The 27,979-nt window shown below is 41.9% G+C and overlaps 1 protein-coding gene across 1 annotated transcript in view; it reads left to right on the top strand.

The window, feature by feature from the left end:
- Positions 1-27,979, top strand: part of TMEM132B (transmembrane protein 132B) — a 514,332-nt gene that overhangs the window by 238,448 nt on the left and 247,905 nt on the right. The window contains exon 3 of the mRNA XM_060785589.2: positions 22,562-22,708. Coding sequence (XP_060641572.2) covers positions 22,562-22,708 — 147 coding nt within the window. The remainder of the gene's footprint in view (positions 1-22,561; positions 22,709-27,979) is intronic.

Below are 27,979 nucleotides of genomic sequence, written 5' to 3'. Positions count from 1 at the left end.
AGAGTCTCTATGGCCATCTGTTAGGAGTGCTTGGATTATGTTTTTCCCTTATGGCAGAGGGAGGTTGGACTGGATGGCCCTTGGAGGTCTCTTGCAACACTAGGATCCTATTACTGTGAATTCCTTTCAACCGCCTCCAGTATTTTCTGCTGGCCATGAAGGTTCTGTGTGCTAAGTTTGGTTCAGATCTGTCATTCATGGGGGTCTTAGTGGTCTGTGGAAGTCTGAGCTGAATCAGTTGAACATACTCCAAATCCCATCATCCATTGTCCATACTCCCCAAACTTATTGTTTTTGTGATTAATCAGTATGGTTTAATTATGTTCAATTTATAACAACAGAAATACAATATATTCTCGAAGACTTTCAACATAAATACATCTTGCATATCAGATATTTACATGATGATTCAGAACACTAGCAAAATTACAGTTATGAAGGAGCAACGAAAATAGTATTATGGTTGGGGATCACCACAACATGAGGAACTGCATTAAGGGGTTGTGGCATTTAAAAAGTTTAGAAACACTGCTAAAGACATTCTATAAAAATAAATAAAATACTGTCCGTGTATTTATGATTAACATAAATCAAAAACCACTGGGCGAATAGACACCACATTTGGACAAAATACATATATCAGGCCAACAAGGCAAAACAAAACAAAACATTACAATGCATGCGCAAAACAACATATTTACATATATACACAAATATATATATACAAACACACATATATATACACACACAAAATACATATACATAGACTGGGCCACAGTAACGTGTGTCAGGGGACAGCTAGTATTTACATAAAACTGTAATTTAAGATAAGACTGTCCAACTTGGATTAAACCATTATTCTAACCTTATTCAATGGTAATGTGCTTACTCATCCTTAACATGGAGGGAACGGGCTGATCAAAAATGGAGTAACTTCAAGCAAATTGTTATTTTTCAATTGAATTCACCTCACAGGATTGTAGTACAACTCAACGTTACTGGGAGGACAGTGGGATAAAATATCCAGCACAGTTAATATAGAGGGAGAAGACTGTTGAAACCCTGATCATTGGAAATCTTTATTCAGCTTCCAGTCTGATTTCTGAGATATCATCAAGTATTGTCTAGCCAGGTGCCCCCTCCCTTTGCACTATGTATTTTAATATATTAATTTTGTGAGGATACGTTTTAATTAATGGCTACATGCTTTATGGCAATGTGTTTTAATTGTGCAGTATCCTGCCTCGAGCCACGTAATAATTTATTATTATTATTATTATTATTATTATTATTATTGCTGCTGCTATTTTACACATATCTTGGAGCTGATATCGGCTAGAAACGTGTTTCCCCTTTTTGGAAATGCACAGAATGCCCCCGCCTTCCAGACATCTAAAGGTCCTACAAGAATTGCACACAGTCATATATGCAAGCCCATGGCAGTCGGCAAATCAAGAGAACAAGGAGTGCTTGCATAAGTACTGCTTTAGTACCCAGATTTCCACATTAATCATTCATATTTCTATCAACGGATTTCCAGGACATTTGGACTGCTCCATAATTGTGAGGTTGAAAACCTATTGCATTAGTTTACTTTTCAAAATGGTTCAGTGTTCGTAGGAAAGGGAAGGCCAGACTTCCTTTTAAATTGTATTTTTTGCAGTTTTGTTTTGAGAAATGAAATCTTATGCACCTTTCCTCCCCCTTTGCCTTACAACCCATCTTACGTCTCTCATACACTTCTCATACTTCTCAAGCAGTGCCAACGCTACAGTGGTGCCTTCTTTCCCTGAATGAAATTACAGTAGTGTGAACCTTTTATTCTTTTTAGCTTTCATATTCTACAGGAAAAGTTAATGAATTTGCAGGCAAATAATCCCTTCACATGTAACTTTGGTGTCTTCATTCTGTTTGCAGATCACCTGTGGAAGTGCTTTTGATTTCAGACACTGTTAAAATGATTCAAAAATAAAAAATAAGTTGACATGAAATTAACATACAGTACAACCCATGTATCCATAGGGAATAAGCTCCTGAACTTACCATGGAAATGATAAACAGTGGGTTACAGCAAACCCTATTGAAATAGAAGACTGCCATCAGAACCTACAACAGAGTCACCATGGAGGACTTAGCAAATTCTTAGAGAGGATACTTCTCTAGGAATTGGCTAGGTCCTCCAAAGTGACTCTGTGGTAACTTCTGGTAGAAGGATATGATAGAACCATAGAATCATTGAATAATAGAGTTGGAAGAGACCACATGGGCCATTAGTCCAACCCCCTGCCATGCGGAAAAAAACACAATCAAAATATACCTGACAGGTGGCCATCCAACCTCTATTTAAAAGTTTCCAAGAAAGGAGTTTCCATCACACTCCGAGGAAGAGAGCTCCATTGTTGAACAGTGGCTGCAACATCTTGCACTAACTGCGGTTTCTAAATATAGTTCAAGAGCAGCCCCACTTACAGCTCAGTAGACTTACTTCTCTCCTCCTTCCCAGAGCCCACTTCTGTTGTTGTTGTTGTTGTTGTTGTTGTTGTTGTTGTTGTTATATAACTCAAAGTCATTTCTGATTTATGGCAACCCTAAGGTGACTCTATCATAGGGTTTCCTTTGCAAGATTTCTTCAGTGGAGGCTTGCCATTGCTTCCCTCTTTTAGTGTGATTTCAGCTTCCATAAGAAATGACGGTTAAGAGCCCAGAGTGTCAAGCTTCCAGAAGGCTAGATGAAACACAGACAGGTTGAAGGCGAAAATCAGAGGCTTATTCTCTGTTGCCAGAGAGGATGTCAGTGGAGAGAGCATACCAAAGAACTGACATACCCACAACTGTAAATGCATGGGTTTTTTAAATAATAGTACATTTGACAGAAAGGCCGAGCAATACAGAATAATTGGCAATTGCCACATTGGTTCCTCATTGGTCCTGGAAGGTTCTGGCTAGGATCTGCAACCTCACTGGAGGAGACTCGAGTCTGCTTCTGCCACTGAACCAATCAGAGGAAAGGTGGAAAATTTAATAAACTGTCATTTGTGGATTTGAAGTCTTGTTTCTGTTTGTCTTTCCCAGGAACTGGGTGAGTCTGCTTAGGATGTGGTTTGATGGGTGGTTGATGAATCCTTATTGTCCAATACCAGCTAGATAAAGGAAGTGCTGGCCGATGGCCAAAAGGTGTTTAAGGTGCAGTCCCATACAATGGAGGATTCACAGAAGGAGTTCGGATAAGTGCTATAGGCGAGACAACATTCCTAGGATAAAGTTTTAGATAAAATTAGATAGAGGTGGGAAACTTTTGTGTTTCTTCAAGAGAAAACCCATTATGTGTCTTGGGATTTTTCCAGGGCATTGTGAGAGGATTATGATAATTATGAAGCTATTCCCCAAGGTCCTAAGGTGCGATGATAAATATTTAAAAACATCCCCAGGGAGATTTATGAAAGGCTACTAGCAGGCAAGGAAAAACCCAGTGCGTTCCGGCTGCATATCTCAGTGCAGCCACATATAATAATTCATAATTTCTGTGTTTAGTTTTCGAAATCACTCTGAGGCTGAGAGGATGTGGTTTGCCCAAGATGACCCAATGTGTTTCCATGGCTGAGCAAGTAGTTGAACCCTGGTCCCCAGAGTTGTAGTGCAACACTAAAATCACTACATCACTCTGGGTCTCTTTAGAGTGCTTAAATGTGACGAATCCCTGCTTTCACACAAAATGACATTGGAAAGACTCTTCTGGTTGAGATGAAAGGGCCATTAGGGCAGGACTTCAGGGTAGAAGCCTAGGATCCGAAAACATAGCAGGACTGCTTTACTAAATGTTGAGTGCATGGGGTAATCCATTATCATAATTCTGTTCAGATCTTACAGCCTCAAAAGTCCCAGTTTTCTTAATTGACTCTATGACGGTCTTGCAAATCTAAAGCTGGATGCTTGATGTAGAATCATTTCCAACTTTTCTATTGGGTCAGTTTGAATGGAGATGTGCTTCCCTGCCTGGGTTTCTAGATTGTGTGGTTTGCTAGTAACTATTAGAGGAAGTTCATTTTCATCCTGCTGCATAATGGTAGGGATTGTATTTTCTTTGCATTTTGTTGACAGGAGGAGATAGCTCTTTCCTTGCACCATGCTGGGAGTGACTGGAGATTATATTATCTTGGTTGCTAAGGCCGGTCCCTGATTGAGGACCGTAAATTGTATAAAATATCCAGGCTATAATTTCTTCCTCATTCCCTTCTTACTGACACCTCTACACTGTGAGTAGCATAACCATCATCTATTCAATTAGTTCCCTCCCCACTCTATTCCTCCTCTTCTGAAGGCCTGATGTCTCCTTTTTTAATTGAATGCTGTAGTAGGGTTCCTAAAACTAATTTTGCCAGGGTTGTCATGTTCAATGTAAGAGCAAAGGATGTGGTGGATGCTCGCACTTTTTAAACCCACTGGCAGGAAATCACATTACACTCAATGTAATTACATTGTTCTAGAAATGTGATTATGTGTTTCAACGACCAACTTTCCATTAAATTACTTCAGATCAGTCTCAATCTATAGGACAGAATCCTCCTGATTTAGATGTTAAAAGTGTAATAAATCTGAGATGGAGTGATCTGCATTTATATTTTATGCTACCATCCGATGCTGCTGATTTCATTGTGTAATTTCACTCGGCTCCCACAGGACATAGCTCACCTGCTTAACTAGCTGGGAAAAACCTGGGCCTCAGCTTTTTGGATGATTATGGTCTGTGATTTTGCTGTGCCATGCATACTAGTGCTTAGTCCGGTCATTTTGAAACAGTGCTGGGTGAGAACGCTTGGCGGGCAATAAATAATGAATAAAAAGCAGCAGTGATATCAAAGCCATTATCCTCAGAGGAGTTCCCCTGCTGTGCCTCTGTGTGATTTTGTGTGATTAAAATCAGACATTATTTGGGTGAGTAAATTCTCATCCCACCGGGTTGTGATTGGGCCATTTCGTGTTAGCTGTCTGGGGAAGCACTGCTATAACAGCTAATGTTAGGAGTGGGATATGTAATTGTTTAGATCCACAAGTTGGAAATGTTATAAATACTATAGTCCCCAGAATCCACTAGCTAGGGAAGCTACAGTACACCCCCCTCCTCCAGCTATCCCAAGCTCTGGTGAGGTCTCTGGGTTTATCGAAAAGAGGAACCCATTTAATAAGGGTGCATAGGGAGAAAATAGTTCATTGTTCAGAAGCAAAGTATGTATTTTCCTTCAAGAATTTGCCCCCCGCCCCCAGATTTAGGGCTCAATCTCCAAGTCCTGGCCAAGGGGGTAATAATAATACATAACAATAAAACTTTATTTCTAGACCACCCTCTCTCCCCAGAGGGACTCAGGGTGGTTCACATACATATAAAAGGCAAACATTTGTTGCCATAATTAAGATCACACAATATCAAAATATAGGAATTAAACATTAACAGACTTATTACCATGAAAATAAAGATTAAAATATAAGAAATGCAAACACTTACATAAAACATAATTACACCAGTAGAACATAATTGCCCAAAAAACATGTATCCTAGATGGTAAAAATATAATCAAAATGTGCCAAGCATCAAGTTGTAATTTGAAACAGCCCGCAGCAGCTATAAAGTGCAGACTGAGCTAGTCCTCCTCCTCTCCGTACGCTAAAGTACAGAGATATGTTTTCAGGAGGTTTTTGAAGGGGAGGAGGGTGGGGGCCATTTTTATTTCTTTAGGGATGGAATTCCAGAGGTGGGGAGTGATCTCAGAGAAGCCCCCCTCTCTTGTTCCCACCTACTGTGCTTGTGATGGGAGTGGGACTGAGCAGGGCCTCCTGTGCTGATTGTAGTGTGTGAGGTGGTCTATATAGGGAAATGCACTTAAAACAAGTAGCCTGGACCCGAACTGTTTAGGGCTTTATAGGTAATGACCAGCACTTTGTATTTGGCTCAGAAGTGGACTGGCAGGCAATGGAACTGCCGTAACATGGGAGTGGTTCTCTCCCTGAACGAGCCCCAGTTAGTAACCTGGCTGCTGATCATTGGACTAGCTGTAGCTTCTGAACTATCTTCAAAGGCAACCCCACGTAGAGAGCATTGCAGTAGTCGAAATGGGATGTGACTAAGGTGTGGACTACCATGGCCAAGTCAGGCGTCTCAAGTTACGGGCGCAGCTGGTGCACAAGTTTTAACTGTGCAAAGGTGCTCCTGGCCACTGCCAACACCTGAGTTTCTAGGGTCAGCAATAAGTCCAGGATCATCCCCAGACAGCGAACCTGTGCTTTCAGAGGGAGTGTGGCTCTGTCCAGCACAGGCTGTAACCCCATACCCTGTTCTGCCTTTTGACTGACTAGGAGTACCTCTATCTTGTCTATTTTAGTTTCAACTTGTTGAAACTCATCCAGTCCATCACTGATGACAGGCACTGGTTCAAGATCAGAATGACCTTCTTGGCTTTTGGTGGAAAGGAATAACAGTCATTAGACGCTGGGTACTTTCTTCTCCCAATGGAGAACTACCTTATGTACTCACATATAAGCCTAGAAATTTTAGTCAAAAATTAAGCAAAGAAACTCAAGTGTCGACTTTAACTCTTTATCAAAAAAGGGAACACCCCCCCCCCTTTTTTTAAAAAAAGGCAAGATCTTAGCTCATCTGGGAGGAACCTAAAAGAAGTATTGACTCTTTCTTCTCTCTTTTGTGGCACCGTTCCTGGCCTTTTTGAATGTCTGGGTGGGAAAATTGCAGTGATGGCTAGGGTGACTGGCCCCCTGAGGCTCCTTCTACACTGCCATATAAACTAATATCTGACCCAGATTAACTGCTTTGAACTGGGAGTCTACATTGCAATGTAATCTAGTTCAAAGTAGAAACTGGATTATATGACAGTGTAGATCCAGCCTGAGTTGGCATTGATGTCTTCCCCTCTCTGCAGAATGACAGAATGATCCCCAATTTGTCCACATGTCAAATCAAAATCAATAAATTTGGCTTCAAAGCCTGGCCTCAAGTTATACATGAGGTTAACTTATATATGAGCATATACGGTAAATTCACCATGGACAAGTACTTCACTGACCCAGTGAGAAACTCTAGAATGACCACTACTACACTATCTTGATTCGGACAGTGTGTGTGTGCATATGAATGTGTGTGGGGTGGTACGGTGGACAGGATGGGGAAGATTTGCTCTATTCAAAGCTCCCCCCTTCCTTTAAAATGTCCTGAAGCTGGCGAATGTATTTGCCCTCCTGTTGGTCCCATTGCAACCAATGAGGGGAACTACAGCAAGACATACTTTGAATGCAGTGGGGTTTTCTTCTGAATATGCAGAAGGTTGTGGTGTAATCCCGTTAGGATCAATGATGAATTAATCCCCTCTCCCGGTTCTCACTTCTGTTCTGTTTATTTGTTGCAGCCCGAGGCCATAAGAATAAAAATATAATTACAATTGGAAAAAATGCAATGGTATCAAATCCAATTTAAAAACAAGGTTTTTATGACAACGATAACAAAAAGAACCCGTCAGCAGATGTGTAAAGGCACTGGCTAACAACATCTCAAATCACCATCTTCCAGTTCACTACGTTTGCATCAATGTCTTGAAGTGAGCAACTCAGCAGCCCAAGCAAAAGTGGGTGCCATTTGAGAAAACTCTTTCTTGTTGTCCACAAGTAGAAATTCCACATTTTTTTAAACCATGCATTGTACTTATAAAGAAAGCCTTTGCAAATACGTTTCGGGAATGGAACAACAGAAGTGAGGGCTGAATGTCGATTAAGTCACACTTGGAAGACTCCCATGAAATCATATCATGAATACTAGGTTGGTAGACAAGAAACATAAAAGCTATACTAGTAATATAATAAAACTGAGTCACTGCACAGTCTTGCACATAGTTAAACCTGGAATTCACTGCCGTAGGATGTAGTAGTGGCATTAAAAGAGGATTACAGAAAGTCCTGTAGGTTAGGACCAGCAATGGCTAGTAGTCAGGAAGGGCTGTTATTCAGGATGGCTTTATATCACTACTACTATTGCAAGTTATATGCAGCTATATAATCTGTTGCTGAGAAAAATGAGAGTTAGTGTCCTACAAGTGAGTTTTCTATAGACCAAGGTTTCTTAAACTTTTCCACTTGTGACCTCTTTTGGCCCGAGAGATTTTTGCATGACCCCAGGTATATATAGGTATATAAAATAAGTAGAAAGAATAAACTATTCGTGATAACAAATCAGTATTTGCAAGACTTCCTCAACTGCCTGATTTGCCTTTTTATGAAGAACATCTGAAGCATCTTCTGTAGAATTCACTGTAAACCTTGAAGAACAGATTCATGTAAATGTCCAAAACAGCGATTAAGTGGTGTTCGGAAGTCTTTTACTGTTGCCAAATTTTTCAGCACCCCATATGAGGCTGAGACCCACATTTTAAGAAGCAGTGCTATAGGCAACTGGTTGCCATGGTGTGAATAGAATGCTTCACTAGATAGGCCTTTGGTCTCATCCAGCATGCCCCTTCTTTCCTTTTTTTGACTTTCTCAGATGAATGCGGTGACCAGAGAAGCTTTTGCACAATTAAAACTTGTGCGCCAGTTAAGCCCATACCTTGAGAAGCCAGACTTGACCATGTTGGTCCACGTTCTTGTTATATCCCGAACAGACTACTGCAACATGCTCTATGTGAGGTTCTCTTTGAAGACTGTTCAGAAGCTTCAAGTGGTCCAACAGGCGGCAGCCAGATTCCTCACCAGAACAGCCTACAGGGGGCATATAATTTACCGGTTGTGTCAGCTCCACTGGCTGCCAGTCTGCTACCAAGCACAATTCAAAGAGCTGGCTTTAGCTTAAAAGCCCTAAATGATTCTGGCCCACTTACCCCCCCCCCCTCCATGAACCACCTCGAAGGTTAAGATCTTCTGGGGAGGCCCTGCTCTTGGTCCCACCTCCTTTACAAGTGTGGTTGGTGGCAACAAGAGACAGGGCCTTCTCAGCGGTGGCCCCTGAGCTGTGGAACCTCCTTTCTAGCGAAATTAGTTCAGCTCCTTCCCTCCTGACTCTTAGAAAGAAATTAAAAACATGGCTGTGGGACCAAACCTTTGGACAATAATTTCAGTGCAATAAGTGGATACAGAATAAGTGCAATTACGACCGGAATGGCTCCTGAACTATGAGTTTGGATTGTGTGGTTTTTAACAATTGGTTTTAATATTTAATTTTTTTAACTTTTGGTATTTAATGTATATGTTTATTTTATTTTTATGTCTGTTTATGCGGTATAGAATTGTTGCCTACTTGTAAACCTTCGAGGTGAGAGAGGGCGGGGCATAAATATAGTAAATAAATAAATATATAAAATGTGGAAACCGGCATAGTAGCAAAGGTGATGGACCCCCTTGCATGACATGGTGTCATAGCCATTGCTGGTCTGCCACCTCCCCATGATGAAGCTGTCAGGGACAGCTGATAGGCAAAGCCCTTGATTGCACCACAGTCCTGGAACTACCTCGTAGAATGACTTTCGGGCTTCTGTGGCATCTGCTGCTCTCCCCTGAAGATCTATCTGTAAGTCTGTCTGTTTTTTGGCTCGGAGTAAAATCCTACCCTTGGAATTTATAAACGTTGTAAAATCCTGCTCTTGGAATATGTTGAGGGAGAGGTATGCAAGCACCACAAGGTCATATCGGAATCTCTGCTTAAATAATTGCACAAACATTTCTATCTGAAGTCTGCTGTACTGAAGGACTGGAATCTTAATTGTATATAGCTAGAAGTAAACTCTTCACCAAGTCACATGGAACTCCTGAAACTGTTTATAATTCAGGGCCTTTAATATGATAGTTAATTTTCTTTTCAATTGTCCTCTGACTTTTAAACTGATTAGTTTTTGTTGAATTCTGTTTTAACTTGTGTTGTATGCTGCCTTGTGCTCTGTAAAGGAAAAAAAGTAGGATATAAATAAGCTAACATACATATTGGGCTGAAATTTGCTCAGTTTGGAACTCAGTCATGACACTAGCTTGCAGCAAATTAAGTCAACCTCCAGATCAGGAGCATAGCACAAAACCCCTGGTTCAAAATAAAGTGCAAGTCCTAACTCACCAGCCCTTTGATGAAGTAGCTCATTTTTGTCAAGCAAAACTTTCTCATATGTCACCACAATGTTTCATAATCAGGACTTTATTGCATAAAGTTGCTATTCCATGAAGAGTCATGTGAGTTGCAATAGTGAATACATCCCAGCATGGGGTGCATCTACAAGGCCAAATAATGCAGTGTAGAGTTGCATTAGCCTGTGTGCAGCCACAGAATACTGCAAGCGAATACAAATTAAGCCAGGGTAAGCAGGGGGGAGGGTTGAATCCTGCTACAGGACTCGGATCTTATCCTGTTTAGGGGCATTGCAGATAGCTATCTTGGATCCCTAATATGGGATCCAGGATCATATCTTCACAGGCATCTCACACTCCCCAGGCTTAGGCAGCCAAGGGAGGTGGGATGATAGTCCCTTCCTGCCTGTGCACCTCCAATTTTGCCCTGGAGAAGAAAGAAAAAGCACCTAGGACTCCAAGATCTTTTTCACACGTACTGCTCTTGAGCCAGGCGTCCCCCATTCTGTATCTTTGCATTTCATGGAGTATCTTGCATTTGTCCCTGTTGAACTTTATTTTATTAGTTTTGGCCAATCATCTCTCTAATCTGTTAAGATTGTTTTGAATTCTGCTCCTGTCTTCTGGTGTCAATTTGGTGTCGTCTGCACCCTTCCACATATCCTCCTAACCCTGCCCTCCCACAATTCTGTGCTCTGTATTTGCAGCAGTGGTTAATTTTGAGAAAGCCAAAAGTATTGTACATTTTTTTAAACAAAATTGCTCTGGAATAGCAATGGGAGCATTTGAAAGGAGGAGAATCCCACCCCCTGATGTCACCAGTGTCATCACGATGACACAGAAGCAGAATGACCCCATTGCACAAGGTAGGTGAATGTGCTGGGATTGGTAGCCATTGATGAGTTTTGCCCATCAGAAGCAGGGACGGGTTAATCATGGGGAGGAGGCAGACCAGCAACAGGTTGCACACACCATCCTCTGCTAGGAGACATCAATGCTGGATTCCCTTCCTTGTGTGATAAAGTCCTCAGGCTTTTGGAACAGAACCAAGTCAGGACTAACAAGGATAGGGCAAATTAGAACTCAGGGAGAGACAGGAGACAGGAGACACCCTGGAAAAGAAGGAAGATGAAGTGTTTTTCTACCTCAGCAAGGATCTCTGTCCTATTGAAAGGTGGATTTTTACAGAAAACCTCTAAATATATTATAGAAGGTCATCACTCTTGGATAAGGGGCTTTTGATGTTGCCTTGTTGAGAGTGAAATGTGTTATTGAGCATTTTACAATCTTGTAGTTTTCATATGTCTGATTCTTTCAAGCAACTCATTAAGGAATTGGAGCAACAACTGTTTGTAGCAACTCTCAACAGAAGCTCTATTTCCTCTTTTGTGTGTATTGGATATTTCAATAAGCTGCTCCCTTGCCCCAAATCTCTCCTTTTTTCAGTTTATTGATGTTGAAAAATAGAGGAGATGAGTATAGAAAAAGGAAATCTCTGATTAAGATGTGTTCAAAAGGACCTTTAAAAATGTATGTGGTACATATTGGAAACAGTTTGTATGCCCCTTCCCCCATTCAAAAAATTAAGGTGCTATTGTTGTTCAGTGTTTGTATTTCATTGAATTTTTCCTAACATCTAATGAAATGATGCTTCAGAGTCTTTCTGTAAATGCTCTTCTGCTAGCATGTGATGGCTCCCAATCCTGGAACACAATGAAGGGGACATATATGACTTACAAATCTAGTTGTTTGTATGCACAGTTCTAAAAGTAATGGGGACCATCACATAGCTGTACCCACAGGGGCAGGATGGACATGCACTCTACACCCCAAGTTCATTTATTTATTTATTTTGCATGTTTGTATCCCGTCCTTCTCACCCCCGGAGGGAGACTCAGGGTGGCTTCACAACAGGCATTCATTCAATGCCAACAACAGTAATAAATGATAAAAGCAATTAAAACATAAAATTACTAAAACATTGTTTAAATCATGCAGGTTTGAAATCATAGACCAGGTCAGTCCATTGTCATTCACACAAATTGGGTCTCATTCTAAATTGCTGCCTCTACTGTTTGAACGCTTGGTCCCATAACCAGGTTTTGAGTTTCATTCTAAAGGATAAGAGGGAGGGGGCCAATTTAATGTCACTGGGTAGAGATTTCCACAGTTGAGGGGCCACCACTGAGAAGGCCCTGTCTCTCATCTCCACCAGTTGCACTTGCGAGGATGATGGGACTGAGAGCGGGATCTCTCCCATCAATTTTAGACTTCATGATGATTCATAGCAGGAGATATGTTCAAACAGGTAATCTGGCCCAGAAAGGGCTTTATAGGCTAAAGCCAGAACTTTGAATTGTGCTCGGTAGCAAATAGGCAACCAGTGGACGTGGCGTAGCAGAGGGGTTGTATGCTCTCTGTATGCTGCTCCAGTGAGCAACCTGGCTGCTATCCGTTGGACTAGTTGGAGCTTCCAAATAGTCTTCAAAGGCAACCTGACATAGAGTGTGTTGCAGTAGTCTATTTGGGATGTAACGAGAGTGTGGACCACCGTGGCCAAGTCTGATTTCCCAAGGTACGGGCGCAACTGGCACACAAGTTTTAATTGTGCGAAAGGTCCCCTAGCCACCTCTGAGACGTGGGGTTCCAGACTCAGCGATGAGTCTAGGATCATGTCTTCAGGGGGAGTGCGACCCTGTCCAGCACAGGCTGTAACCCTGTTCAGCCTTGCCACTGACCAGGAGCACCTCTGTCTTTTGCTGCTGCCTGGGGGGACCCAGTGGATGGACCAAAGCAATCTCCTTATAGTTTTGTACAAGGTGATCACTATCAGCCCTTTCTTCCTGTGTAGGTCAAGCAGGTTTCATGATGTACATCCAAAGCTGAGCATTTATTAAAAACCAGCACATGGCAGGTTATTTGGCTGTCTTCATTCTAAAGGATTCATCATAAGATAGTCAAGCATACACTGAGAAATCTACATAAGCTCAGTAAATAATGCTCACGGTAGTGGATAATCTCTATGTGACTGAGCCTTGGCTAGAACACCTGCATAAATTAAGGCACTGAAACCAGTTGATCCAGTTTCTATCAACTCTGCATTTCTTAAGCATTTCTTTTCCCCTATTGTCCAAATTGTCCTTTTCCCCAGCGATCCCATCCATATACTAGGGGAAACATTCCTACACAATTTCTCTGCAATATCTTGTTGGTTGTGAAAAATGGTTTCCCAGGGAGACTATCTGCCTTTATTCCTACCAATACTCAGACTGGAGACTGAAGAGAGTGCCAATTTTAACCTCCGCAGTGGGACACACGACTCTCCCATCTCCTCTGCTGGTGTCACAGAATATAGAGATGAGCTAAGCCACCCATTCCAAATACCCCAGGGCCAACTACCCCCCCCCCTCCGGCTTGGTATTGTATCATGAACCCCACCAAAAGAGATAGTAGGTCCATTGGTTTCATCCAAATGAAGAAGTTCTGTAGCAGATAAGAAGGAGATGTTTACTTTTTTAATGACAGGGCGCCACTTGGGAACTACTCTCATGCTTCTTTTCCTATTCCAAGACAGTCACACACTAGCCTTGATAACGCCTTTAGAACATTGGCCATCTTTTTTCTGGCTATGTGTATTTCTATGCCTTACAAGAGTCACCCAATGAGCCAAAACAGAAGTTGCTATATCCCCACCACCCCTATTATGAGAAGAATAGTCCTATGGTAGGTGCCTTTATTTGCAGGCTTTTTGCCCTGGACCTTTCTTGGTTGCAATAGTATTATCATAGCCCAATGCTTAAACACCTAAGCAGAGTTGAGCAGAAAAACAAGTACAGGTAGAAAAAAAGAGAGAGGTTCTCATCCCCCCAAAGTCCCTGTGACCCAGGTTTGAGGAGCAGCTTTAGCCATAGGAAAATGACTTACTCTGCATTTGTTGCCCAAAGTTGCAGACTGTGTATGTCGTCTAAGGATGACAAAGCTCCTCGGCATGGAAGATGGAGCAACAGCACCCCCTGTTGCCAGAGTTGAGCCCATCCTCTAGATGCCGGAAATGGAAAAGACAGGAAAAGCTCTTACCTCTGTTTATGTATTGCCTGTCCTTGTTAACTGTATAACGGCATTAAATGTTTGCCATATATGTGTTCTTTAATCCACACTGAGTCCCCTTGGGGAGATAGAGTAGAATATAAATAAAGTATGTTATTATTATTATTATTATTATTATTATTATTTAATTTACACAGTCAATACACAGGGATTTTTGTGAGTTTAAAGCCAACAACACCCAAGGACCTATGTTTGGGAACTACTGATGTATAGAGCCAAACCTGGAATCTGCTTGAGTGTTTTCAGAGTTAACATTTCCTATCCCAAGTTGCAGGAGGCTTGGCTAATAAGACTAGAGAAGTATGTGTATGTGTGTGTGTGTGTGTGTGTTTGGATTAATAGTACCTCTGTCTCTTGCTCTTCCTGCCAAATATTCTGTTATGTTCTTTTCTGTTTGCCAAAGCCATGCTGTTTGTATGGAGTGTGATGCTCTAATAAGCTATTTCATATCTCCTGTATCCTGGCATAGTTGATGCAATTGTGAGTTAGACAAAGCGACAGTGAAAAAGATTATATAAAAATAGCAGCAGGAGAAAAATTAAAAAGCACACAGGAGTAACAATGTGTGATTCAGGTACAGTTTTGAAAAGAAATTCTGTGGAGGAGTTGTGCAGGCCAAGTCAGACAGAAGGAGAAACCATGGTTTCATTTAGTGAAATTGTCATCAACAACTTGCTTTTGGTGTGTCCTTGCATACTAAGGTGTAATGGTCGACAAGCTGAGAACATGATTTCTTTTTCCAGAGAGTTGTAATCTCTCATTGATGGAATACCTTCCCTAGATAAGTTCAATTGGCGCCAACATTGTTATCATTTGTACCGGGAATGCCAATTGGAATCTTCCTCCATCTTGTCTTTGGGTTGATTAGATGACATGACCAGAGGAATATTTGTCTGAGATAATTTCCATTTCCAGATGTGTTTGACTGCAGATGATTCTACACAATCATTATAATGCATTTCAAATCTGACTTGAGGGCGGGGTGTCCATAAAACATACACCACCAATGTATGCTGCAGCACGCATCAAGCCAGAAATCGTGTGTTACAAAAACTCACCAGAAAGGGAAGAACAAGCCAGCCACTCAGCACTAATGAGCTGCAGCCGGTCCCATTCAGGCTTGAAACCTGGATATACACTGATTGTCTGCAGTGCATCAGAGCATCTCAATGGACTGGTTAAGAAAAAAAGTACATTTTTCAGTGACTGTCTAGCTGCATATACTGCAGTTCCTGAGTCTAATTCCAATCCAAAGGGGCATTTGTGTAAGCACTTTACAGCAAAAGCAGATTGTTTGGCTTCACCTCCAAAACACCTTATAGGATGGTTCTAAGCCACCTTGAGGGTGGGGTGTCCACAAAATAACATGCATCAAGCCCAAAACAGTGTATTTAAAACTCACCAGAAATTCTGGAATAGACCACAAAATCTGCTGCAGCCAATCAGTGTATATCCCATGCAGAGCTGGACTTGAGACAGAAAACTGCAGAGTGCTTGTCAAAACTCAGCTAGCCCTGATGAAGTAAAAAAATGCAAACCGAAGGTAAACAGACCACCCCTCCCCGCCCCAAGGAAACTACAGTGTTCCCATGATAATGCCTGCTTTCTATCCCTTTCATATCTTGTCTAGCACTGATTCCAATTGAAGATGTCAATCGATGTCCATTAGCACATTCCATGGGATGGAGTAAGAAAAAAATATATTTCTGGGTATAGATTGATCTGCAGTTGGTGTATCTTTGTGCCTACCATCCCAGGTTCCGGCTGGTTCCTGGGGTGCTTGTCTCCAGATTCTCTGACTCAATTGAGCCAACTCAGATCCTTGGTTCACCAGGGATTTGGCGGTAATGAAGAAGGCAAGATAGAGGCAAGAGTGCCTCTGGCAGAGGACTCGGAAAGTATCTGACTGAGCCTCACTTAAGGCCTCTCAGGCCTCTCAGCTCTAGACATTCTTGGATGAAGCCAATTATCTAGATCCATTGCAGTCTGGTTTTAGGCATGGTCATGGAATGGAGACAGCTTTGGTCGCTTTGGTGGATGACCTTCGCAGAGAGCTTGACAGGGGAGTGTATCCTTGTTGGTTCTCCAGGATATCTCAGAGGCTTTTGATACCATTAACCATGTTATCATTCTGGGGCTGCTCTACAGAATGGGTCTTGGGGCCATTGCACTACAGTGGCTCTCATCCTTCCTGGAGAATCACACCTAATTGGTGAAGCTGGAGGACACCTGCTCAGACCCCTGGCCTTTGACCTGTGAGGTCCCGCAAGGTTCCATTCAATCCCCCATGCTTTTTTAATATCTACATGAAACTGCTGGGAGAGGTCAAATGGAGTTTTGCAGTTCGGTGCCATCTGTAAGCAGGTGATACACAACTCTATTACTCCTTTCTACTGAACTCCAAGGAAGTTTCCCAGATCCTGGACCAGTGTTGGACTGGAAGAGGGCTAACAAGCTGAAGCTTAATCCAGACAAGACAGATGTCCTCCTGGTCAGTTGTAAGGTCAATTGGGTGGCAACCTGTGCTTGACGGGGTTACACTCCCCCTGAGGACTCAGGTCTGTAGTCCGAGGGGCCTCCTGGACTCAGCGCTGATGCTTGAAGCTCAGGTGTCAGTGGTGGCCGGGAAGGCCTTTGCACAGTTAAAGCTTGTGTGCCAGCTGCGACTGTACCCCAAGAATCTGGACTTGACCATGGTGGTCCATGCCTTAGTTACATCAAGATTGGATTACTGTAATGCACTCTATGTGGGGCTGCTCGGAAACTGCAATTGTTCCAAAGATTTGCAGCCAGGCTACTAACTGGAGCCAGCTATAGGGAGCACATGATGTTCCTACTAAAACAGCTCCATTGGCTGCTAATAAATTTCCAGTCCCAAATCAGAGTGCTAGTTATCATCTATAAAGCCCGAAACAGCTCGGGTCCTGCCTATCTTCCTGATCGCATACCCCCTATGAACTGACGTGGGTTCTAAGATCTGCTGGGGAGGCCCTCCTTTCAATCTCACCACCCTCACAAGCATGATTGGTGGAGACAAGAAAGAGGGCTTTCTCGGTGGTGCCCCCCCCAGCTTTGGAACTCCCTTCCCAGGGAGATTAGACAGGCCCCCACACTGTCCTCCTTTTGTAGGGACTTGAAGACGTGGCTCTTCAATCAAGAGCCTTTGAGAATATTTAGCCCCCTAGTTGTCCTATGTAGTAGTCACACATCCTGCACTTTATCCCATGCCCACTCTCCATTATTGCAGCTGGCACTTATTTTATTCCAATGTTTACAGCCCGACCATGGTGCCAATAATTTACCACCACTTTTAGAGGATCACAGCTTGATTGAATCTGAATTGATGTCTTTATATGTGCATTTGTTTTATTTTATTGTATTCTATTATATTGTGTTCACTTTAATGTTTGTTATTAGGCACTTTGTGCCATCTGTAAGCTTCCCTGAGTCCCTTCGGGGAGATGGTGGCAGGATATAAGAATAAAGTTATTGTTTTATTATTGTTGTTGTTACTATTATTATATGGCTGGGTGGAACCACCCATAGTGTCTGTGCAGAATTGTCCTGCAACTTGGATAATCCCAGTCAGCATGCCCATTTCAATGTTGGAATCTATATTCCCACACATCTAGGAAAGCTCATGTTGGAAAGAGCTGATCCACAAAATAGTGACGTGCTTTCTATCTAGGACTTTTTTCTGCCTAGATAGAGTTGTTAGGCTAGCTTACTTTTTGTGTTTGTGGTCATAAGTGTGGCATTTGAAAGACACATACCCATGGTTCTCACTCACTTTCTTCCAAATTAGAGCTGACAAATATGTGGCTTCTGAAACCTAGTGCTCATTATCCGGACCCTTGTTCCTGTTTGTCTTGCCTACTGAGGCACCCTGGTAGCTACTTGGGAGCAAACCCTTTCAGTTGCAGCCTCCTCCTCTTATGGAATAACCTCTCCAGAGAGGTCTGCCTAGAACCTACTTTGTTGTCTTTTTAATGACAGCTAAACATTGCTTTAATTCTCTCAGGCCATTTAATCCTCCATATATTTCTGCTGTCATTTGGAGTTGTAAGTACTTTTATCCCTATGTTTTTGACATCTTGCTGTGATGCCTTTTATTGGCATCTCTGCTGCCAGTAATTGATTGCTGCTCTTTGCGCATTGAGTTACAATGCTATTTTTTGGTTTGATTTATATGGATTGGGGATTTCATTTGTCTTTTTCTTGAACAGGAGTGAAAGTTATTGTACATTAACTTTTGTACACTATTGTAAAAGCTATTGGACTTTAACTTTGACTATGTAGACTGTACACAACATGACACATAGCACTGCTATTGTACATTTCACATAGCAATAAGTGATTGCACATTATAAATAAATAAATAAATCCAGTTATACTATGGAGTAATTTTGGTGGATTTTATAAGCTTTGCCAGTGCTCACTCACCATATACTTGCTGGTCTTGTGACCATAACTGGTGTGACAAAAAAGCTGGCATCCTTTTGGTGAGTTATTCCAGGATAGTAACTCTGTTAACCTACACCAGTGTAAGTCTTTTTCTGAGTGGTGTGCTGTGGCGATGAGGCTTTTTTAATTGATAAGGCATCCTTACTTATAAATCATGATGGGTATCTAGAGCAGTGGTTCCCAACCTGTGTGTTGTAGTTCAGCCCATGATTGTGGCTGATACAAATGTTAATGTGGACATGGATCATGGGAACTGGTCCTGTGGCGAGCCAACATGAGATTTTAAGTCCGGAAAATGATTAGTTCTGTGTCTCCAGCAGTTAGTGAAGGTCACATTCCAGAGAGCTGCCAAGATGATGCTAAGGAGCCAGTTTCTAGGGAAAAGAATTCAGAGACTGAAATCCCAGGTGCAGAGTACAATGAGTTGCAAGATAATGAGCTGGTTGATAGGATACTTAGTTTTTATAAACTTCGGGCTGCTCAGCAGAATCTCTGAAGGTCACAGTGCCTGCTACAGAAGAAGCCCATATAAGAAACTCATGTGAGGAGGCATGACTTCATTTGTATATTAGATAGGCCGGGAGAATTTTCCAGCCAGTCTGGTCAATGTTGGTAATCGAGGCAACGACTCTTGCCAAGTCCTAGTCAAGCTTTTTGAGAGAATTCTAGTTCAGTGACTTTGTTTTTGTTTCATGTTTCTAAGGATTGTTCCTGGATTTTTGTATTGGATTCTATGCTCCCTTGCCTTCCCAGTTTTCCTCTATTCCTGTACTGGATGTCCTGTTGCTTTTGAATTTTGGATTACTTTTGTACCTTGAATCTTGTGGACTATTTTATACATATTGACTTTGAAGTTTTTACTATTTTTGCTGAATTGTTTTTAAAATATAATCTTCAATAAACCGCTTTGCTCATTTAACTTGGTCTGGAGTATGGTGGTTAAGTACAGACGTTGGCCTGGACTGCAGCACTGTGGTCCATAGACCACTAGTAGTCCCCAGGAACAGAAATATGGTCTTCGGCCTCACCATTACTACACCGTTGTCTCGAAACCACACGGCAACAAGAGCTACCGGTCTCACGAAACCCTCTTATAGTGCCGAGGCAACTGGGGTGTTGGGTAGGGGAGAGGCTGACTACCCATGAAAGATTGCTACTACCACATCAGCTCTAGATTATTAAATATGATTTGCTGTGGGTGAGCAGATGTGACTATTGGATAGCATATGTTCTGTATCAGAAACTAGAGGTGATGTGGTCTATCCAGTGCAATTTTCTGAATCAGCACCTCAAATAACCAAATCAAATCTAAAATTGACCAAAAACCGATTTGTAACCCTTTTGGTACTAATGTTAGAGGGTGGTTCCTGGCCAAAGTGGTCCCTGGTCAAGTGGTCCCCGGTCAGAACAATGTTGGGAACCACTGTTCTGAGAAACTGAAGTCACTTGGCTTTAAAATAGTCCATGTGAAAGGGATCTAGGAGTCTTAGTAGATCACAAGTTGAACATGAGTCAATAGTGTGATGCAGCAGCTTAAAAAACCCAATGTGATTCTAGGCTGAATCAATAAGAGGATAGTGTCTAGAGCAGTGGTTCTCAACCTGTGGGTCCCCTGGTGTTTTGGCCTGCAACTCCCAGAAATCCCAGCCAGTTTACCAGCTGTTAGGATTTCTGGGAGTTGAAGCCCAAAACATCTAGGGAACCACAGGTTGAGAACCACTGGTCTAAAGGGAAGTTATAGCACCCCTCTCTTCTGCTTTGCTAAGAGCTCACCTGGGATACTGTGTCCCATTCTGGACAAAGTGATTCAAGAAGGGGACAGACAAGCTGGAAGGAATCCAGAGAAAGGTGACCCTATGAAGAATACTTTAGAGAGCTCAGTGTGTTTAACTTGGATAAAAGAAGGCTGAAGGGAACACAACAGCCATGTTTAAATATAGTAAAGGATGTCACATTGAGGAGGGGACAAGCTTGTTTTCTGCTGCTCTAGAGATCAGAACACAATAGAGAAATCAATGCAAATAGCAGGAAAAGCATTCCCTCTAAACATTAGGAAAACCTTCCTAACGATAAAAGCTCTTCAGGTGTGGAATATGCTGTCTCAAGAGTGCAATGGAATCCCCTTCTCTGGAGGCTTTTGAACAGAGGTTGGATGGCCATCTGCCAAGAGTCCTTGGATTGTGCTTTTCTGCATGGCAGAAGGGTGGGCTGGATGGCCCTTGTGTGTCTTCCAGCTCTATGATTCTATTGTTCTGTGTGCCTGTGAGTCTATAAAACAGAGACGTTAGATGTCTGAGGTTCATGTTTTGCTAGGTGGGAAAACAGTGAGTGAAACTTACCTTAGCACTGGACAAAGGGGCAGGTCTGCTGAATACCCAGCAAACTTGCTGGCACCCCTATAGGGCAAAGGCGAATGGCAAGCTGACAGGATATGCTGCATCAGTAGGTTTATTCAGATGCCCAGTTGGGTAAAAATAGCATCATTGAGTATCCTTGCATGGACAACAAATGTGTTGTGTTGCCTCCTGGCTGAAAGGCCAGAAAATGTGGCAGTTGGCTTTAGCAGATGGGAATGTCAGCATTTATTGGATCTGGGCTGTTAGGTCAGGTCAATTCTGGGAACCGAAATAACACAATAGATACCAACTAGAAATATATTTTCATTTTTAAAATTCTTTTCCATGATGAAATTAAATCATAAAAGGAAACATGGGGGAAACTATTAAAAACAAACAAACAAACAAACAAAAACAGAACAAAACAAGTCCTCTAGCTGCCCTAACTCTCAATACATTGGAATTGTTGGTGCAATTTTGCAAAACCCACCTGGCTGAGGATTAAACATGATTACAGTGTTTGAATCAATGTGACTCTTAGCCTTTAAAGCAATTCTTGTGGAAAACAATCTATCCAGTTCTTACTGTCAATAGGCTACAAGACATGGACAGACTAGGCATGCCAGTGTCTGTAGAGTGATGAATGGATGGAAGATCTGAAGAATGTGGGCTGTGATGCATTTCTCATCCTACAGAGCTAGACCAGAGTTGGTGATTTTGTAGGACCAGGTGAAATCAAATTAATATAAATGAAATAAAGCTATAAAGCAAAACATTTGAAACAAATGTTAACAAAACGTAAGGACAAATCCATTTTTATTAACAAAATAATAATAATAATAATAATAATAATAATAATAAAAACAACAACAATAACGATGATGATGAATTTATTACCTGTCTTTCCCTGGAAAGGAACAGCCAGGATGTAACCGAACCTGTTATTTGGGGTTGGCAATTTAGAATTATAGTCATCCCTCCACATTCATTGGGGTTAGGAGCACAGGACCCCTGTGAAAGTGTGAAAAAAGGGAATTAAAACCACACGCACATTTCTAAAAAAATCCCTAGGTCCTCAAATCTGATTCTGGGGTCACCTTCTCATGGGAGTTGGACTTAGGGCCCTTCCAAACAGGCCCTATATCCCAGGATCTGATCCCAGGTTTTCTGTTTATCCCAGATTATCTGGCAGTGTGGACTCATATAATCCAGTTTAAAGCAAAAAACCTGGGATCAGATCCTGGAATATAGGGCCTGTCTGGAAGGGCCCTTAGAGTTTCACTGGAGCACATAGAGATTCCTAGAGAAAATGTTTTAATCAAATTTGCAAAAGTAAACCCTGGAAACACATGGATTTCTGTTGGTATATTAAAGATAGGTGTGCATTCTTGAGCACTGTCTTCATGCATTGTGAAGCCATTGTCCAGTTAGTCTTTCTGAATGACTTTCATAGAAAAATGTACGTCCAGGCTGTTCACTGTGCAGTTTTATTCCTTACTTCCCCCTGCCATTGTGTAGAGCTAAAGACATGTCTGTTGTTTTCCTGGTAGAATTAAGGCTGCTCCAGGTGTGAAGATAATAGACATCCGAGTCAGCGATCCAGACCAATGGGGAGTTCAACAAGATGTAGACAATGGAAGGACACAGACCACTGCCACCATTGTATGCGAACGCTTCGATCCAACCACAGAGAGCAGGTAAGAAACCCAAGCCCTATATGTACTCACAGTTGCCATTTATACTTAAGGGTTGATGGAAGGAACAAACATCCTCACAGAAATGTTTGTTTATGTTTGAATAGAAATCCATGTCCAAAGTTAGCTACGGCTTTTGGGAACTTGAAAGGATGTCTGTATAGCAGACAAAGACACGTCTGCTTCCTTTTTATCCTTTTAAATCAAGATATAAAATGTGTCTGTTCCGCATCCCCACCCACTTTAAAAATCTGTTGTGCATTTCTCTCCTGGGCCAAACAGTCTTCCGTTTGCTATTCAACCATTAAAGACATTGCAGTCAGATCACTCTGTAGTGGAATTTTGTACTCTATTGAGTCACAGTTAGTACAGCTTAGTAGTGTGTGTCTGTAACTACTTTGAGTAAATAGAATTGTACAGTAACTACATAGAATAAGAGAAATGGCAGCCAATAATAATAATAATAATAATAATAATTATTATTATTATTTCTACCCCGCCCCCTCCTCCCCTAAGGGACTAGTTGCGGCTTACAACAATCAAAGGTATAGAAAATAATATAAGCAATAGACAATAGACAAAATGAACAATTAGTCCTCATGTAGAGGATGCACTAAGCTTACTGCTGTGGGCCTCAGCTCCAACTCATCATTATGTTTGTTCCCAAAATCCTTGTGGTGATAAATGTTTTGGAGCTGGGAGTAGTGGGGACTTTTGTTGCCAAGGTTATCTGGCTGGGTTTAACTGAAATATTAAAGGAGACTTTGCAACAGTGGTTCTCAACCTGTGAGTCCCCAGATGTTTTGGCCTTCAACTCCCAGAAATCCTAACAGCTGGTAGCTTTCTGGGAGTTGTAGGCCAAAACACCTGGGGACCCACAGGTTGAGAATCACTGCTTTACAACATGCTGAATCTATTTGGGAGATAGGGTTCAGGACCTTGGACAATTCTTTTAAAGTTCAGGATAAGGTGGATTTAGGCCACCAACTACATCGGAAGCTCAGCCACTGACTGGGAGATGCAGCTAGGCAGCGTATACAGTGTCCTCCCCATCATGCACATTCCCTAAGTGAATTCTAGAATGTCAGGGTATTTTTCAGGACCAACCCACCCCGCTTTGGGCCTCTTATACTAAGGATGAAAATTACAGCTTGTGAGCCACCTCTGGTCCATTCAGGTCTCTTGGATGCCTTCCAGTTTCTCAGGCCTCTGAAGTTCATTTGGCCTGAAAAAGGCCATTTTAATCTCTCAAAAACAATAGGGAACAAATTGACCATGGGAAAGCTATCTCCCATGTATATGTGTGTGCTTTCATGTTGCCTGTTGACTTCTGGAAACCCCGCAAATTTAATAGGGCTTTCTTAGGCTAGGAATGCTCAGGAGGAGTGGTCTTTCTAGTTCTTTCCTGTGAAATAGAGCCTATAGCAGTTGGAATTCATTGACTGTTTCCCTTAGGCATGTTTTAAGTCCCAAATGGTCTTCTTGTTGCAGAAATGAACTTCTTGTCACTTCCATTTTTTTAAAAAAGGAATGAAGGTAGCTCACAAGGGATTGATGTGTATGAAATGGGGTGGATGCAACCCTTGGTGACTATCTTCCCTGTGTGTCAATGGAGTCCTCCTCCTCTGTAATCTTATCTGGAATCTGCTTTGGGCCCTTACAGGCAGGTGATGGGACAAGACACTCATTTGTGTTTGTGTCATTCTTGATAGTTTGAGAGGAAAGCTGTGCAACACAGTCACTCTCATTTTGCAGCTCAAATCACCCCCCTCCCCACCTGCAACCCACTCATTCCTATCTATAGAGATGGGGCAAAAAGAATGGAGATATTTTTATACTGATGAGAACCTCAACTGTTATACTGGAAATACAGTTGTGCTGTATAAAAGTGGTTGCTATTTCATTCTGATTTAGAATTTCCCATTTACTGTGCTTATGACCCATGTTACATTCAGAGCTGCATGAAAGAAAAATCATATTAATCGAGAAATGTTGAGGTTAAGGGAAGAATGAAATGTAATTTTCATCTGGAGGAGAAAAACATTTTAATTGAAGCAGATAACTTTAAAAAATTGAAGTTAGTGGTAAACTTGGTAAGAATGCTGGAAGTTTTGTTAATCCGTGAAATTATACCTGTCACAGTAACTTAGTTTTTATTAACGCCGTTTTCTGCTTTGTGTCGAACTTCTAAATTATACAAAAGCAATGAATCTCAAGTTAATTAATACTCTGACCCTTTCCTTTGTGAGATTAGTTTTAATATTTTTTGGATTAATTAAAGTATGCAAATAGAAAACTCCAAAAGATCAGTTCCAGATTTGCAAATATTGTTGCTCTCAGAATAAATATTTAACTTTGATCTTTCTTTTAATTTGGTGCTCTAGCTTACCTTGCTGTTAGTTTAGAAGATTCAACTGCTCCCATAACAAAACAAAAAGTACCCCCCCTAAAAAAAAACCCCCTCTTCAAATTGGTTCAGTATGAAGACACTAGTCTTTTTTGCATTGCAAGAATCTGTCTACTACCTTTGAGACAGCCACAGGTTTTAAAAATACTGGTTGGTATCCTATTCAGTAGTTCATAAACTGGATTTAAGATCTTGTAACTGCTGGGCTTGATGTTTATGATTGTTACCAGATGGATGTACGTTCCTTATACAAAGTTTTTAGTCTAGTAGTGCCCCATCCAAAGGGTGCTGCAGATTGAGGCACCGGGGAATGATGTGTTCAGTGCTATCCTAGTCATGGGATGTATTCAGGCAAGCAGTTGAGGCAGAATCCTGAGTGGTCTCCAGAGCTGCCTGTTCTCATTGTACCCAATCAGTGGAAAAAAACACGATTTCCCAGCATCTCAGTATACAACACCTTGGACACCCTTCAGTTAGGGGCGTTGCCGGGCTGAAAAGGTAGTTTGTGGGGAGTGTCATTGTCAGATGTAGCTACAGTGGTGGAGTTCCATCATCAGTTATGTTTGATAACGCAGATCTCAAGCAACATTGTAAAAGGGAATTCTCAACACAATGACTGCCAAGAAGTGCATGAGAATTGGCAACTGGGTTGGAAGGGGAGTCACAAATGTATCATAGATTGCCTCTTTCCCAAACCAGGACTTCTGCTTTTGAAAGAAAGGGAATAGTACGTAGGGTTGCCTTTGAAGATTGCCTGGAAGCTTCAGGTAGTCTAACGGGTGGCAGCCACATTCCTTATTGGAGCAGAATACGGGGAGCATACAAGTCCTCTGTTGTGTCAGCTCCACTGGCTGCTGGTTTGCTACCGGGCCCAATTCAAAGTGCTGGATTTGACCTGTAAAGCCCTAAACAGTTCTGGTCCAACTTACCTGGCCAAACACAGCTCCCCTTATGAGCCAATGAGAGCTTTAAGATCTGCTAGGGAGGTCCTGCTCACAGTCCTACCCCCTTTGCAAATGCCACTGGTGGGAACAAGAGACAGTGGTGTGGAACTCACCCTCAGCTGTGGAACTCCCTCCTCAGAAACATCAAGTAGACCCCATCCCTTCTGGTCTTCAGAAAAAAAGATCTGGCTTTGTATGCAGGCATTTGGAGAATAAGATATTATGCATTTTGACACAGTCTGAATAAGGATTATGGATCAGTCAATAAGTATGGAATCAATATTTGGCATTTTATATGTTTTTAACATGTTTTATTGCTCTATGTTTTTTATTTGCTTATGAGTTTGATTGTTTTTATAGTTCGATGGGGTATGTTTTTATTGTTATGTTTATATGTGCCATTGGATTTTTGCCAGAGCCTATAAGCCGACTTTGAGTTTCCTGCAGGGTGAGAAAGGCGGGGTATAAATTAAGTAAATAAATAGTATATATTTTTTGTTCTTGGCACTCTAAAAGGCTGATCCTGAATCCAATAGTCTCAACAAGAGTAGACCAATTTAATCAATTAGGATTTACAGGCTCTCATTGATTCAACAAGTCTGGGAATCAGACTTTTGGAGTATAGCTGCATAGCCAGTGGTGGGGAGTGATGGGAGCTGTTCTCCAATGACTTCTAGAACCCCTGATTTAGAGGTTGGGGAGAAACATCGGATGAATTATCACTAGAAGATATGAGAAGACTGTCCCAAACCAACATGACTATGGGGTTGTGAGCATTGATTTGGAAAGTTGAGGTGCTTGGCTGTGGTCAGCAGTCCGGAGTGAACTGGTAACTGGGAATCAGCAGTCAGGAAAGAGAGTCAGAGGATAAAGCAGAACCAGAAGACAAAACAAGGAGACTGATGACCTCTTTGACTAAGCAAAGTTGGATGCTCAATTACCAGGGAGTCAGTCTAGGTTTTTCATTGTGAAGGTGTAATGACATGGCTCATCACATGGGGCAGATGATCAGTCGATCCTGCCTCTGCAATGCGACTCTCCTCATGGGGCAATGGTGCACAGTTTCTGCTGTTTGGCTGTGTTGGGTTTATAGGGTATTTTATTTTCATTCTGTCATAGCTAACTCAGATAGTGAGGACAAAGAGTTGCTAGAAGGGCCAGTAGAGGAGTTGGAGGCCAGTAGCTCTCAGCAGTCTGCCCTATCTAGCTCAGCCACTCTTGAAGATGAGCCCTCAACTGAAGCAAGTACATCTAAGCAAGCTACAGAAGGGTTGAACATACCAAAACCTTTTGAGTGTCAGATAGAGAGAGCAAGGTACCTCCAGTCTCAGAGATAATCTGAAAGACATAGTTAATCAAGCAGCAGCTGGGATATAGAGATATAAATAACTGAATGTTGTGACTCTCTTGTGGTGGACAACGTTATTATGATTTGAGTCCAGTGCCTGCTTCTTCTGGACCTGACTTTGCCCATTTGACTTCCAGGAATTCTGAGTTTGGCTACATCAATTTTGAATCTTGGCACTGGCTCACATATCTCTGTTTGTTGTTTGCGCTTGAGCTTATGACTTCAGACTTCATCTTGCTGTTATTCCAGCTTGATTCACAAGGACTCCAGAATTTGGCTTCTCTGGTATTGGTTTCTTGACTTTGGCTGGCTCATTCTTGTTGTTTGTTTAAGTGCCTGGTATCATGGCCATGTTTATGACACCTTCCACGCTGGGACAGGCCTCAGGAGTGAATGGGAGAATGCTCCTAACCCAGTATTGAGGTATTATGGCAATAAATAGGATGGAGGTAAAAATTGGATATCATCCTGTGGAGGAAAAGAGGGAAGGATGTGAATGAGAGGCATAGTCAAGACTCACAGAAAGAGGAGGTAGAACTGGGAAAAGGCAATGGCTGTGTCATTAAGGACTAGAG

The sequence above is a fragment of the Anolis sagrei genome, chromosome X, assembly GCF_037176765.1.
Source record: "Anolis sagrei isolate rAnoSag1 chromosome X, rAnoSag1.mat, whole genome shotgun sequence".
NCBI lineage: Eukaryota > Metazoa > Chordata > Lepidosauria > Squamata > Dactyloidae > Anolis > Anolis sagrei.
Note: the sequence above shows the minus strand (reverse complement) of the source record. Positions and strands in the feature narration are given on the sequence as shown.